The sequence below is a fragment of the Sarcophilus harrisii genome, chromosome 2 (assembly GCF_902635505.1).
Source record: "Sarcophilus harrisii chromosome 2, mSarHar1.11, whole genome shotgun sequence".
Lineage (NCBI taxonomy): Eukaryota > Metazoa > Chordata > Mammalia > Dasyuromorphia > Dasyuridae > Sarcophilus > Sarcophilus harrisii.
The window spans coordinates 528,685,251-528,698,029 of record NC_045427.1 but is presented as its reverse complement, the minus strand read 5'-3'; the positions used below and the strand labels follow the sequence as shown (position 1 = coordinate 528,698,029).

At 34.3% G+C, this 12,779-nt stretch overlaps 1 protein-coding gene across 6 annotated transcripts in view; it reads right to left on the bottom strand.

Annotated features, from left to right (window-relative positions):
* APBA2 (amyloid beta precursor protein binding family A member 2) overlaps positions 1 to 12,779 on the bottom strand; it is a 339,818-nt gene that overhangs the window by 93,523 nt on the left and 233,516 nt on the right. For all 6 annotated transcript variants that reach the window (XM_031955464.1, XM_031955470.1, XM_031955469.1 and 3 more), the window contains 2 exons: positions 2,676 to 2,756; positions 1,283 to 1,319 (listed from right to left, as the gene is read on the bottom strand). In XM_031955464.1, the coding sequence (XP_031811324.1) occupies positions 1,283 to 1,319; positions 2,676 to 2,756 (118 nt within the window). The remainder of the gene's footprint in view (positions 1 to 1,282; positions 1,320 to 2,675; positions 2,757 to 12,779) is intronic.

Genomic DNA, 12,779 nt, shown 5'->3' with positions numbered 1-12,779 from the left:
TTGTATACTTTTCTTTCCCTCTGCTTGTTCATTTTAGTCTCCTCCTATTTAAATCCCTTGAGGCCAGCAGGATTGTTTGGGAGTCAGAGTCATACTTCCTCTGTTATCATCTGCTTAAAAAGAGTAGATTTGATTTACCTTCATCAGGTCTCGTTAACAAGTAATTGGCAACTCTGTCAAATGTAATGTCTCTTGACTGCCATTCTGTGTGGATGCAGACAATTTCTAAGCCTTTAGCTCATAGCTATAAGTCTCAGAGGACCAGCCTATATAGAAAGTCTACCAAAGTTCAAAAGGATAAAGAGAAAAGTTTGATTTAATTGAGGTTTACTACTAAAGAGAAATAATTAAGAAATTCAGTTCAATACAATCTTTGTTTAAACTGGGTAAGAAAATTAGAGCATGGACTAAGATCCAAGGTATTTCTAAGACAATCAGGTAATCTTATTTGAGAACTAACTTACTTTAGTCCTGTAAATAATTTACACATAAATGATTAGCCCACATACACTGAACTGCCTTCCTCAGTTAATGGAGTTACACTGCAGTAAAATAAGGAAAATCAGAAGTTTTTATTATATTTCAACACAAGTCATGACACCTTCCTGGGAGTACAGGTGAACTTTCTCAACTCATATTTTAGAGCCAGATACAAACCTTTAAGAGTCCTTAAAGTTGAATCAAAAGGACATAAGGAGTATGTTTAACAAGGCTTAGAGCTTAGTTAGTAAGTAGATAAGTCATGCTTTCTATCCCCAAGGAAGGTTGTATCCACCAATCCTAATTAAAATGGTCTCTACACTTTGCTAATGAAATTGAGCCACAAACAAAAACAAAGAGCACTGCTGTTCATCTACATTTGAATGTTAAGGAAAAGAAAGGATGGGAAAACAATAACACGGGAATGTCAGTGTGAAAAACAACAGGATAGTGAGTTTGGATGCATTATAGCCACTGGGATCAAAACTGTTGTCACACAATTAGCCACTTTCAAGCAAAAACCATTTCATTTCATTAAATCAATCATTGGTGCTGACATATGGCATGATTAGGTAGGTAACAATTAAATGAGTCAGACTGCTAAGTTTTTTTAATAAAAAAACAACAATGTAATAATGAATGGAACAACTCCCAGAATTGCTATACACATTAAATGCTAATTTATTGTACTTTATTGTGGCATTTCATTAATGTTTGAGTTATATTTTCTTAATAATCTTTTCAAGAAATAAAATAAAATGACTGTTTTGTTACAAAAATGATAAAGCCCCAAATCACTTACCAGCAACAAAGCTTGGAAATGAAGCAACTTTCTTTGTCTGTTTGGAAAAATTAAAAACAACAATAGGTAAAGAAGAAAACTTATTTTATATTAAACTTATAAACTTTATCTTATATTTATTGGACAAATAAAATGTTAAAAAATTAAAATCAGTGATTAGCACTCCCAAGAGATTAGTAACACAAAAACTACTCCAACTTGATTGACATCATATTGATTGGAGGATGTAGTTCATTGACTTTCATAGGGAATCAATATCTTGAGTGCCTATATTAAGATATGGGTACTCTGTAAAATCATAATAGGCTTAAAATCAGAGAGCCAAAACAAAGGGTAAGTATTTGATAATATAATATCTTTCCTACCACATTGGCAACTTAAGGAATTTTAGAGTTGAAAGGAAACCTACAGATCATAATGTCCAGCTCTCTCATTTAACAGAGGAGGTCACTGAAGCCAAAAAATGGAATGATTTGTTTAAAGCCATACAATTAGTGGGCTTTTTATGATCTACATTGGTCTATAAACAATTATAAGATAGGAAAGATGAACTTTTTTTCACGTAGAAGAGTAATATTAAATATAGCAAGAAGCTGTGTGTCATATTGGGAAACTACTGAATTTTGGGGTAAGAAAATCTTAAGTCTATTACTTAATACCTATGTAGTAATTGGGTACTTTACTATCTGTGTGGCCTGGGCAAATCACTTAACCCTATTTGCTTCAGTTTCCTCATCTCTAAAATGATCCAGAGAAGGAAATAACTACTCCAGTATCTTTGCCAAAAAAAAAAAAAAAAAACAAAACCCAAATGCAACCAAGTATATGACTGAAAATGAATAATAGGGTAGGTCATTTCCTTCTCTACTCTACAGAATCAAGTTGAAATAATGGTAGTATATATAAACATACTTCCTGATTCCAATATGTGTGTGTACACACTATGATTTCATCAATATAGGAATTCCAAGTGTTGTGATAAGCTCTAGCATGTAAATCAGCAACTTTTGCCTTAGAACTTTACCTAAGAAACTGAGACATCAAGTCCTGGTCCAACGTGACGCTGCCTGTCAGTATGTCAGAGGTGATTTCTTTCTGATTTTCTCAGTTCAAGGTATCCTATCCATTACACTAACCTGTCTCTATTCCTAATTATAAGATAAGAACTTTCTCTTACTCTTCCAACGCGAATTATTTTTCTGGAAGAAAATTTTACTTGCTCAGATTCTCCTAGTACCACAATCTTTCAGGCATAGCCCTACTTCATCCCATCAGATGTCCATAGATTCAAACAGTAAAATGGTTGAACAATAAGCTTAACCAATAATGAAATTTTACCATCCACCATTAAACTAAAAACATGGCCCAGAACTCTATCCTTTAATGAAATTACCTCTTGCATATTGTTATTGTCGACTGGTCCATTGAGATCAGAACGCTGCTGTTTCCTTGGTTGTTCTAAACTGTTGCAAACCTATAAACAATGAATAGAGAAAACTCAAATTCATAGTTGTAATAAGGTCCCAATCAGACTAAATTAGCAATTGATATTTCATGATTCTTTCCATGAGGAAAGTCATTAAGTTATATATTTCAAATCTTATGTTAGCAGAATGTACTCATTTAATCAAGATTATAATTCACACCATAATGAATAAAACTACAGTTAATGAAAGTACCAATAGATACTATGTGTAATATGTAAGTATATCTTGCAAGCCAGATTGTAAATCTAAATCTTTAATCTCAGAACTGTTTGATGAATCAAAGACTTATCAAGCACATTCCTTCCATTTGCTTGTTGTGGCAGGGATAAAGAAATATACAAAAATGTCCCCACCTGTCATAGATCGCACAAAGAAATCTAGATCTTGAAGGGACAACCATGGAATTTAAAATCCAGTTGAAGAGATAAAACTAAGACACTTGAAGCAATTATGGAAAATAAAATTCTGAACAGTCTGAAAGTATAAAAAGGGTTCTAAAGAGAGATCAGTGTGAGTTAGAATCATCATGATAATCCCTGAGCTTTAAGGTTTGCAAAGCACTTTGCATATATTATCTCACTTGAGACATTATCTTACAAATCTAGTCTCTAGGGAAAGTTTTACCAATAAGCCAAGGCAGGACTATGGAAGATAGGATTAAAACAATTAAAATATAACAATCTCTAAAAAGATATGGTAAAGCAGAGGATCTTATCCAATATATAAAACAATTTGTTATCCTTAGATGAGAGACCTACTTGTGGCTTTCTCTTATGGTTACCTCAACCCCTGTTTTCTTAAATCAAACAGACTTCTTCAGTAGTTGCAAAAGGATTTGGTCACCTTCTTTCTTGTCCTAAGAAATGTTTTCTCGTTCTGATAATAAGTCCTACAGATTCTATTTGAAATATTGCCCTGCCTCTTCTCCTTTGAACCATTCCTCTTTCCTCTATACATACCTCTCCTATGAAAGGTTTTACTCATCTATTCTAAATAGCCACAAAGTACTGATGATTGGCTGTGTACTTTAAGGAGGCCTAAGAAATTATACAAACCCAATCTGTACCCTAAGAAATTGAAGTTGTTAGAATCCCAAGAAGTTATTTTTTGCCCACAAGAAGCTAAACTGAAACTAGTATAGATCCCCTGTTCATTTAAGAAATGGTGATGTAATGTTACTCTCTGGTTATATTTTCAATTTTTTTTTTACCTCTTATAACTATCTCTACATTGAAGTGCATCTAGTTTTTATAAAATATTGACCAAAATCCATTCTAAGCTCCTAGCAGCTGCTCCTATTTCCCAAAACTCTCTTAGGGAAAGTAGAAAGTAAAAGCTGAATGTATAATCTTTTAATTTTGTCAATACTCAGCTTGAGTCTGAGGCTTTCCCTGAATCTTATTCCCTCAGTTCCTCTTTCTCCTCTGACAAAATAAACAGATACAACTCTGTAGAGGGCCGCAGATAGTAAGGGAATTCTGTTCAGCCCAGAGGAAACCTGATGAAAATATCTAGTTTGGCTCCCCATTTTCCATTTGGAATTTCTCCCCTCCCTCCTTGAGAAGGGAGGGCATGACCCCCTGTGTTCTACTTGAAGCAAGGATACTTACAGCAGGGTGCTTATAGCTAGCACTTACTCAGTGAGATTGATGAGATAATGGTTCTCTAGTTCACATATACTTAGTGTGATGTAATGACATAATCAGTCCAGTTGGCATATACTTAGTGTGATGTAATGATGTAATCACTCTAGTTGGCATTATACTTAGTGTGATATAATGATGTAATCATACTGAGCTATTTAAGGGCCGAGAGGACTGGAGACTCAGAAACAGAGGAAACTCAGACTCAGATTCAAGCCAGGACATAGAAAGAGAAGACACAGAAAATGGAGACATAGAAACAGAGATCCTCCTGGTGGCTCTCCTGCCTTCATCACTCCTTTACCTAACACCAAGGTTTGTCCAGAGATCCTCCGGAGAGCTAGTCTGGACATTACATACCTCTTCTCTAATTAGTCTGTGTATCTGAACTGATCGCAAAACTGTATGAATCCAGCATATGGAGTGAGGAACAGCAAGGAATAAGTTTGGATGAAAGTTCAAATGACTGCACACATTTAAGTCATAATCTTTTTGTCTTGTAAGAATTCCAGTTTTCTGAGTCAAATACATTTGGCTATTTCACAGTTTAAACCAGAAACTTTTCCCACTCATGACCCCTTTTAACCCTCTGGGTAATGCTTATATAGATATATAAAACAGTTATATAAATCCAACATTCACTGAAAATAAATCCTAATTTCATAACCAGTCCACAGTTTAAGAAGTTGAGGTCTAAACAAAATTCCAAAGGCCATGTTTGGAGGTCCTTAGACCTTCCCCAAATTAGGTCCATTAATTATAGTAAATAAAAGATTGCTTTCCTTTCTTGGAAGTCAAACTCTGGGAAAACTGTCTAAATGTCCATGCTCCTTTCTCTTCCTCTGATGTCTGAGAGTTGAAGGTGGGCTTTAAACATGATAAATCACCTTGTGTGGTTCAGATGAGCCTACAGAGTTGGAAATGGGTAATAGTAGCTATGTAGTATGGGTAATAGTATATGTAGTGAAATATTTTAATATGGTAGGGGTAGGAAGTAGAATCCCTTCAGCGTTATGAGAATATAAAATGGACAGACTAAATTAATTATAAAATATCAGGACCAAATGACATTTGTTTGAGGAAGAGATTATTATTTCCCTATGATAAAAATACATTAATTTGAATAAATTGTTCTAATAAATATCTTGGTTCCAGTTGGTAAAACTATGGCTTAGAATATTTCTCAAAGTGTCATGTCCAATCATTGTGTGCTTGATTGAACCGAAAATACATTAATATAGCCCAAATTGCTTTGGCTGTGATAATAGCAAATTAGTTGTCATGATCTTACTTTGCCTATAATAGATGGTTTCTGATTACATACCTAGCTAGTAAATATGTTTATATATAAATGTGCGCATTTTATATTTATATAGTTTAAAAGTCTAGGGACCAAGAACACTAAATTAAAAATGTAACCATCAACAATTCCCCTCCATATCACACACAGACACATACACCAGAATGTAATGTTGCGCTTTGTATCATTTCAAGCCTCAGAAATATCAAGTTGGATGAATTAATCATTTAGATGTTAATTATGTTTAATTTCTGGTTTCATAGTGGCAATCTCCTCAGCTCACTATCTCTGGGAGAGAGAGTTAAATTACATCATATTTCTACATTTGTGTCTTTATTAAAAACGTCAACTTGGAGAAATCCAGATGCACCAACTCTCAGGTCACAGGCTACACACACATATATAAACTGGTAGAAACTGATTTAAGTCCAGTCTCACTGCACAAATACATTATCCTTCCAATAGTTCTTTAAACTGCCCTTTGTGACATAAGTGATTCTGAATAAATTATAATATTGTTCTTATGCTCCTCTTTCAATTTAGATTGCTCTGATGATTTGTATCTGGAGGGCAATCTGGATAAAGTATCTATTCTGGCAATAAGTATTCCTGGGAGAGTGGCACATCTTTTCAAAGACAAGTTGTAGCATTTTTTTAAAATGTCAAATGAATAAACTCCCTCCTTTCCCTTTAAAAAAAAAACTATGATAATTATCATGCAAGATGAAGAAGAAAGTCAAAACCTCTTTTTTCCACAATCTGTCCACACTCTCAAATATGAGTACCTCTTAGAATAAGTAATAGTAAATCAACAATAAACTGTTTTTCTGCCACATCATTTCTTATATTTATGTAGCACTTTGCTACAATTTGCAAAAGACTTTCTATTCTTTTTTAATATCCACAATCACTTTGAAAGGCACGTAATGTAACCATTATGGTACTCATTTTGCAGAAAAGCAAACTGAGGCTGAAAGAAATTAAAGTGACATGATTAACAAGTGGTAGAATATAAAATGAAATTCATGATTTTAGAGCAAAACAATTGCCTTAATCATTCAGTCTAACTTTCTTTATTTATTAAAAAAATGCATTTTACTGATGTCACTGCCACTTCTTGGAGGGGTGAGGAACCTCTGCATCATTCTGGATTGAAAAATCCCTTGAATCTACCATTCCTACTAACAACAATGCCAATATCAATTGCTGAACAACAGCCACCCTCAGGGCAGAAAAGAGACCCAGTGGGAAAGACAGGAAGTATCACGTGCCAGAAGAGTCAAACCACCTCAACTACTACCTCTTTTTAGACCCTAGTGAAGACTACCTAGTGCTTAGTACACCATGGGAAAGGAAACAAATATTTTCTGTGCCAGACACTTTACAAATAAGCACTTTATTACCTTGTTTGATCCTCACAACCCTGGAAGGTGGGTGCTATTGAATTCTCATTTCACAGTTGAGGAAATTGAGAAAAGCAACAGTTAGGTTTACTTGCCCAGGGTCACACAGCTAGTAACTGTTGGTATAACAGTTGGGTCCCATTTTTGAACTCAAGTCTTCCCAATTTCATACTCAGGGCTCTATCCACCATGCTACCTATCACTTAGGATGACATAATTATAATTAATGCAATAATGATCTAAATATTTTTTCATCCATTTATTCATACATTATATATTTCCCTCCATTATATAATAAGGACAGGATAAAGGTATTCTTTTGTCCAAAAATAATTTAGAATCAGAATTTTGTGTGACCATAGATATAAAGGATAGTTATTATGTGATCTTTAAAAAAAATCACTTCCTCCTTCTGAGTCTGCAAAATGAAAGAAATGTAGTATAAGAATGTGAAACTATGGCATATGCATTTAATAGAACATTATGGTACATTAAGAAATAGAAAGTATGAGGAATTTAATAAACATAGGGTGATTTTTATAAAATGAAGTATGTGTAAGTTTAACCAAGAGAATAATATCCAAATAATTATTAATAATAATAATTAGCAATTCACAAATACTATCAAATAGTGTTCAAAATAGAGGCTGGAAGTGTTAGAAAAAGGAATCTCAGTCTAAAGGCAGTCTAAAGTCAAGTCAAAGCCTTGAACTGATAACATTTTTAAACAGGAATATCCCATGATCAGAGTTATATCTATGGGAGATATCTGATGCTACTGTGTAGGTTGAATTGAGAGTCCTATTGAGAAACCAATGCTATAGTTAAGCTAAGAAATAATGAAGAATAGAAAGAAAGGGGGATAGATTCAAAAGATACTGATTGTCTCATTAGATGATAGGATAAGAATCAGTGAAATCTTTAGCACCCCCTTCCATCCCTCCAATACTGCTGAAATATTGAGAGTTAATAAAAGGGAGAATAAGTGGAAATAGATTCAAAGAACTTTGCTGAGGTTAGATCCTTTCCAATTATTAGACAAATGCTAAGATCAATGATGCCTTTAGCCATATAGGACTAAGAAAAATATGGGTGGGAAGAATTACCAGCTAATGCATCCTGCCTCATTGCTTTACTTTATTCCTCAATTCCAAGCTGTCCAGATCTTATGGGCAGTTGGGTGAGAAGAGGGACCACACTTTTTGGATGAGCAAGGAGGCATTAATCATAGCCATTTCAGTGAAATAGATACTGAGATTTACCATCTGCCATTCCATGATATCATAAGGTCCTCTGGGTATTACTTTTGATCATTTATACCTTCCAGATTCTGTACATTATATTCTGGGACATCAGGGCAATTTTCCTTGATGATTTCTTGAAAGATGTTGTCTAGGCTCTTTTTTTCATTGTGATTTTCAGATAGTTCTATAATTTTGAGATTGTTTCTCTTGGATTTATTTTCTAGGTCAGTTGTTTTTCTGATGAGGTAGTTTACATTTTCTTCTATTTAAAATTTTTTTCTTGGTTTTGTTTGGCTGATCCTTGTGGTCTCACTGATTCATTTGTTTCCATTTGTTCACTTCTAATTTTTAGTGAATTATTTTCTTAAGTTAGCTTTTTTATTTTCTTTTGCATTTGGCCAATAAAACTTTTAAATGAGTTGTTTTGTTCATTGGATTTTTTCCATTTTAGAAATTCTGTTTTTCAGAGTTGTTTTCTTTTCCCATTCCACCAAAACATTCTTTTAAGGATTTTTTTCTTTTAAGATTTTTTTTTTCAAACAAGTTCTGTGTTTCCTTTTCCAGTGCTCTCATCTCCTTTTCCCATTTTCCTTCTAACTTCCTTATAAGATCCTTTATGAATTCTTCCAAGAGATCTTTGTGAGATGAAGACCAACTCATATCACTCTTTGAGGCTTTTTTTTTTTTTTTTTTTTTTGCCTTTAGTGCCCTCAGGATTTGAGGTCTATTCTTCTCTGTCTCCATAAGAACTATCTATGGTCAGAACTCTTTTTGCTTTTTGCTCATTTTTAAAGGTTGAGGTCTACTCTCAGGGCAAAGGTATAAGCTTCCTGTATAAGCAACAGGGGCTTCATGATGCCTAGGAGCAGGTGCTGCTGGTCTCCCTCCCATGCTGGGTGGATGTGACCAAGTACCTGTTACGCTAGGGTTCAGATGCTCACTATTTGCCTTCTATAGTTGTTTTGGAGGTCTCAATCTAGTTATTCTGCTGACCCACTGGCTTCTAAACCAGGACAAAGTAGTAAATGCTGCTATATTTTGGCTATGAGCCTCCTATTAGATTCCCTCAGTGAGACCCTGAGTCTCCTTGCACTGCACTCTATACTTACACTAGCCAGCCTGCAAATTCCTCTTCCCCCCATTCTGCCACTACCCAATTGAGACCAATCTTTCCTGAAGTTCTTCTAAAATGTCTTCTGATGCAAATTTGTTACACTCCAAATATTTGTGGGTTCTGTTACTCCAAAACTCATTCAAAGGCTTGATCTGAAGTTGATCTAAGGAAAGCCAGAAAGAGAGCAGATAAAGATCTGTCTACTCTCCACCACCTTGGTTCTGCCTCTGTATATTATATTCTGATCTACAAATGTACCCTAAAGACTCTGGGGCCTTCTTATCTATCCCACTTCCCAACCCTTAAGATTTCTGAGTCTTTACATTCACATTGCAGTAAATCTTTCATTTATGTCTTCTCTCCCCAGATTTTGGTGTGAATTCCTTGAGAATTGGGACTATTTTACTTTTCTACCATGCTTCTCCAGCACTTGGCACATAAAAATCATTTGATAAATATGTTTCCATTCATTTACTATGGGATATGGGAATTAGGGAAGAAGAAAGGATTGTTTGGAGGGTAATGATAGTAATAGTGGGTAACATTTTAAATGCTGCAAAACATTTAAAACATATCTCATTTAATCCTCACAATAATCTGGGGAGATAGGTGCTTTTACACAGGAGAAAACAAATAGAGGTGAAATGACTTGTCCAGGGTCACACAGCCTAAGGCCAAATTTAAACTCAGGTCTTCTTGCCTCTAAATGCAACACTCTATCCATTATGCCACTTATTTGTTGTTCAGTCATTTCAGTCATGTACAATGCTTTGTGATTCTATTTGGGGTTTTGTGGCAGGGATATAAAATAGTTTGCTATTTCATTTTTCAGCTCATTTTACAGAAGAGTTCACTGAGGCATTTGCCCACGGTTAAGTGATTTGCCCAGGGTCACACAGCTAGGAAGTATCTGAGATGAGATTTGAACTCAGGAAGATGAATCTTGCTGACTTCAGGTCTGGAGATTCATCTATTTTGCCACCTAGCTGCCCATTATGCCTCCTAATTTTCTCTAAAAGGAATAAGGTAATAGCTTCACATCATTAGGGATTAGTTAAGTTTGAGGTGCTGGATAGAGATGTACATAGATATTGAAATTCCTCCAAATGCTCAAGGTTGGATATTAATATTTTGATAATATCCAAATAGAGATAATAGTTGGAGTTGGAAATATAAATGAGATTGACAGAGGAGAGAGTGCAGTGAAAGAGGAGAAGGCAACCAAGACCAAAACATCAGGAGAACCATTTCAGTCATGCTGAGTTATTTAAGTAATGTCCCACAGATAATGATGAGTGTATTTTGCATAGAAAGGCAAAATTAAATGATAATTATGCTGCTCCCTCATGGTTATATTTAACCATAACAGCCAGGGAGAAGAAGAAACCAAGTTAAGGAGAAAAGACAAGCACTTGAGAGGCAAAATTTAGTATAGATCACCTTCATGGAAATCAAGAGAAGGGAGAGTTTGAATAAGGGTCTGATCAACATTGTTAATAGTGTACTTTAACAGAATAGTTTGTGAATAGGGGGACTGATAGCCAATAGTAAGGAACTGAGCAATAAATGTAGGATAAAGAAATTACTACAAACTACTTTTTTAAGAATTTTGTTAGGGAAGACAATGAAGGACATGAAGATCATAGCTTGAAAGGGTAATGAAATGAATGGGAATCTCTTGAGATAAGCAAATTAGAAAGCACTTGTAAATTGGATAAAATCTGGAATACTGTGTTCCAGTCATTATATTTAGAAAGGACAAGGATTAGTTGGAGCACAAGAACATTGAGTCATATAAGAATCAAATGAATGAATTTAGTTTAGCTTGGAGAAAAAATTTGGTCAGAGAGTAGCGATAAAGAGCATGCACAATAGCTATGTTCAAGTATCTGAAGGACTGCTTTGTGGAAGAGCAAACCTAAATTTATTCTACTTGTCCATAAAGACAGAATTAGGGGCAATGTAAGGGGCAAAAAAGGCCAATTGAGAATTGATGTCAGGGAAAACTTCCCAACAAGAAGAGACTGCTGTTCATTTCAGAAAAGCCTAGAAAGACTTACATGAACTGATGCTAAATGAAGTGAGCAGAACTAAGAGAATATTGTACACAATAACAATAAGATTATGTGACGCTCAATTATGATGAACTTGGCTCTTTTAAACAATGAGGTGATTCAAAGCAATTCCAATAGACTTGTGATAGAAAGTGCCATCCACATCCAGAGAGAAAACTATGGAGACTGAAATATGGATCAAAGAATAGTATTTTTACCTTTATTGTTATTTCTTGGGTTTTTTTTTTTTTGGTTCCCTTTCTCTTGCTTTTTTTTCTTTTGATCTGATTTTTTTATGTAGCCTGATGAATATGGAAATATGTTTAGAAGAACTGAACGTGTTTAACCTATATTTAATTATTTGCTGTCTTGGGGAGGAAGAAAAGGGAAGAAAGGGAGGAAAAATTTGGAACATAAGATTTTGCAAAGGTGAATGGTGAAAATTATCTTTGCATGTATTTGGAAAACTAAAATACTACTTTAAAAAAGAATAGACTACTTCAAAAATTAGTGGAATCTTCTTCAACAGAGTAACTTAAGTTTAATAAAAATGACCACTAGTATAATAAAAATAAGCACTGTCATTAATGTTGCAGAGAATTTTTGAGTTCTGCTTTATAGCAGAACTTACATTGAATTAGATGGTCTTTGAAGTCCCTTTCTACTCTAATATGATGATCCCATAAGGAATTAGAAAGCTCATGCTTTAAAGATACTTTCCATATAGGATGATACACCATGTATCCTAAGAATGCATTTAAAGCAAAGCTCAGTTTATATTTCTAAAAATATGATTCAGCCCAAAGGATCCTTGAATTTGAGTATTGATTAATTATATGAAAAAATTTCTCCTCACTCTTCACATTAACACATCTTTTATGTATCCAAAACTCACCAAGAGAAATTGTACAAGAAAGAGACAAGATATAAGTAGACAGTATTTGATATATGAATAACAGCAAAAGAGAAAAGACAAGCCTCCAAGCAACCAAGAAATAAATTTCTTTGGAAGATTTCACCTAAAAGTTCTTATTTGCATCATTAGAGAGAATACCTATATCAAGCAAATTATAGATTATCAAAATGTTATTCTGGAAAAGAAATGAAGAAGTTAGTCTCACTTATTTTACTATCAGTATATCTACTAGGCAAGAGCCTGCTGACAAAAATATTGCATGAGCTAATGAGATTTGGGTTTTTATTTTTATGAGGAATGAGGAATAAGCCACAACATTCTATGAGATGTTAAGTT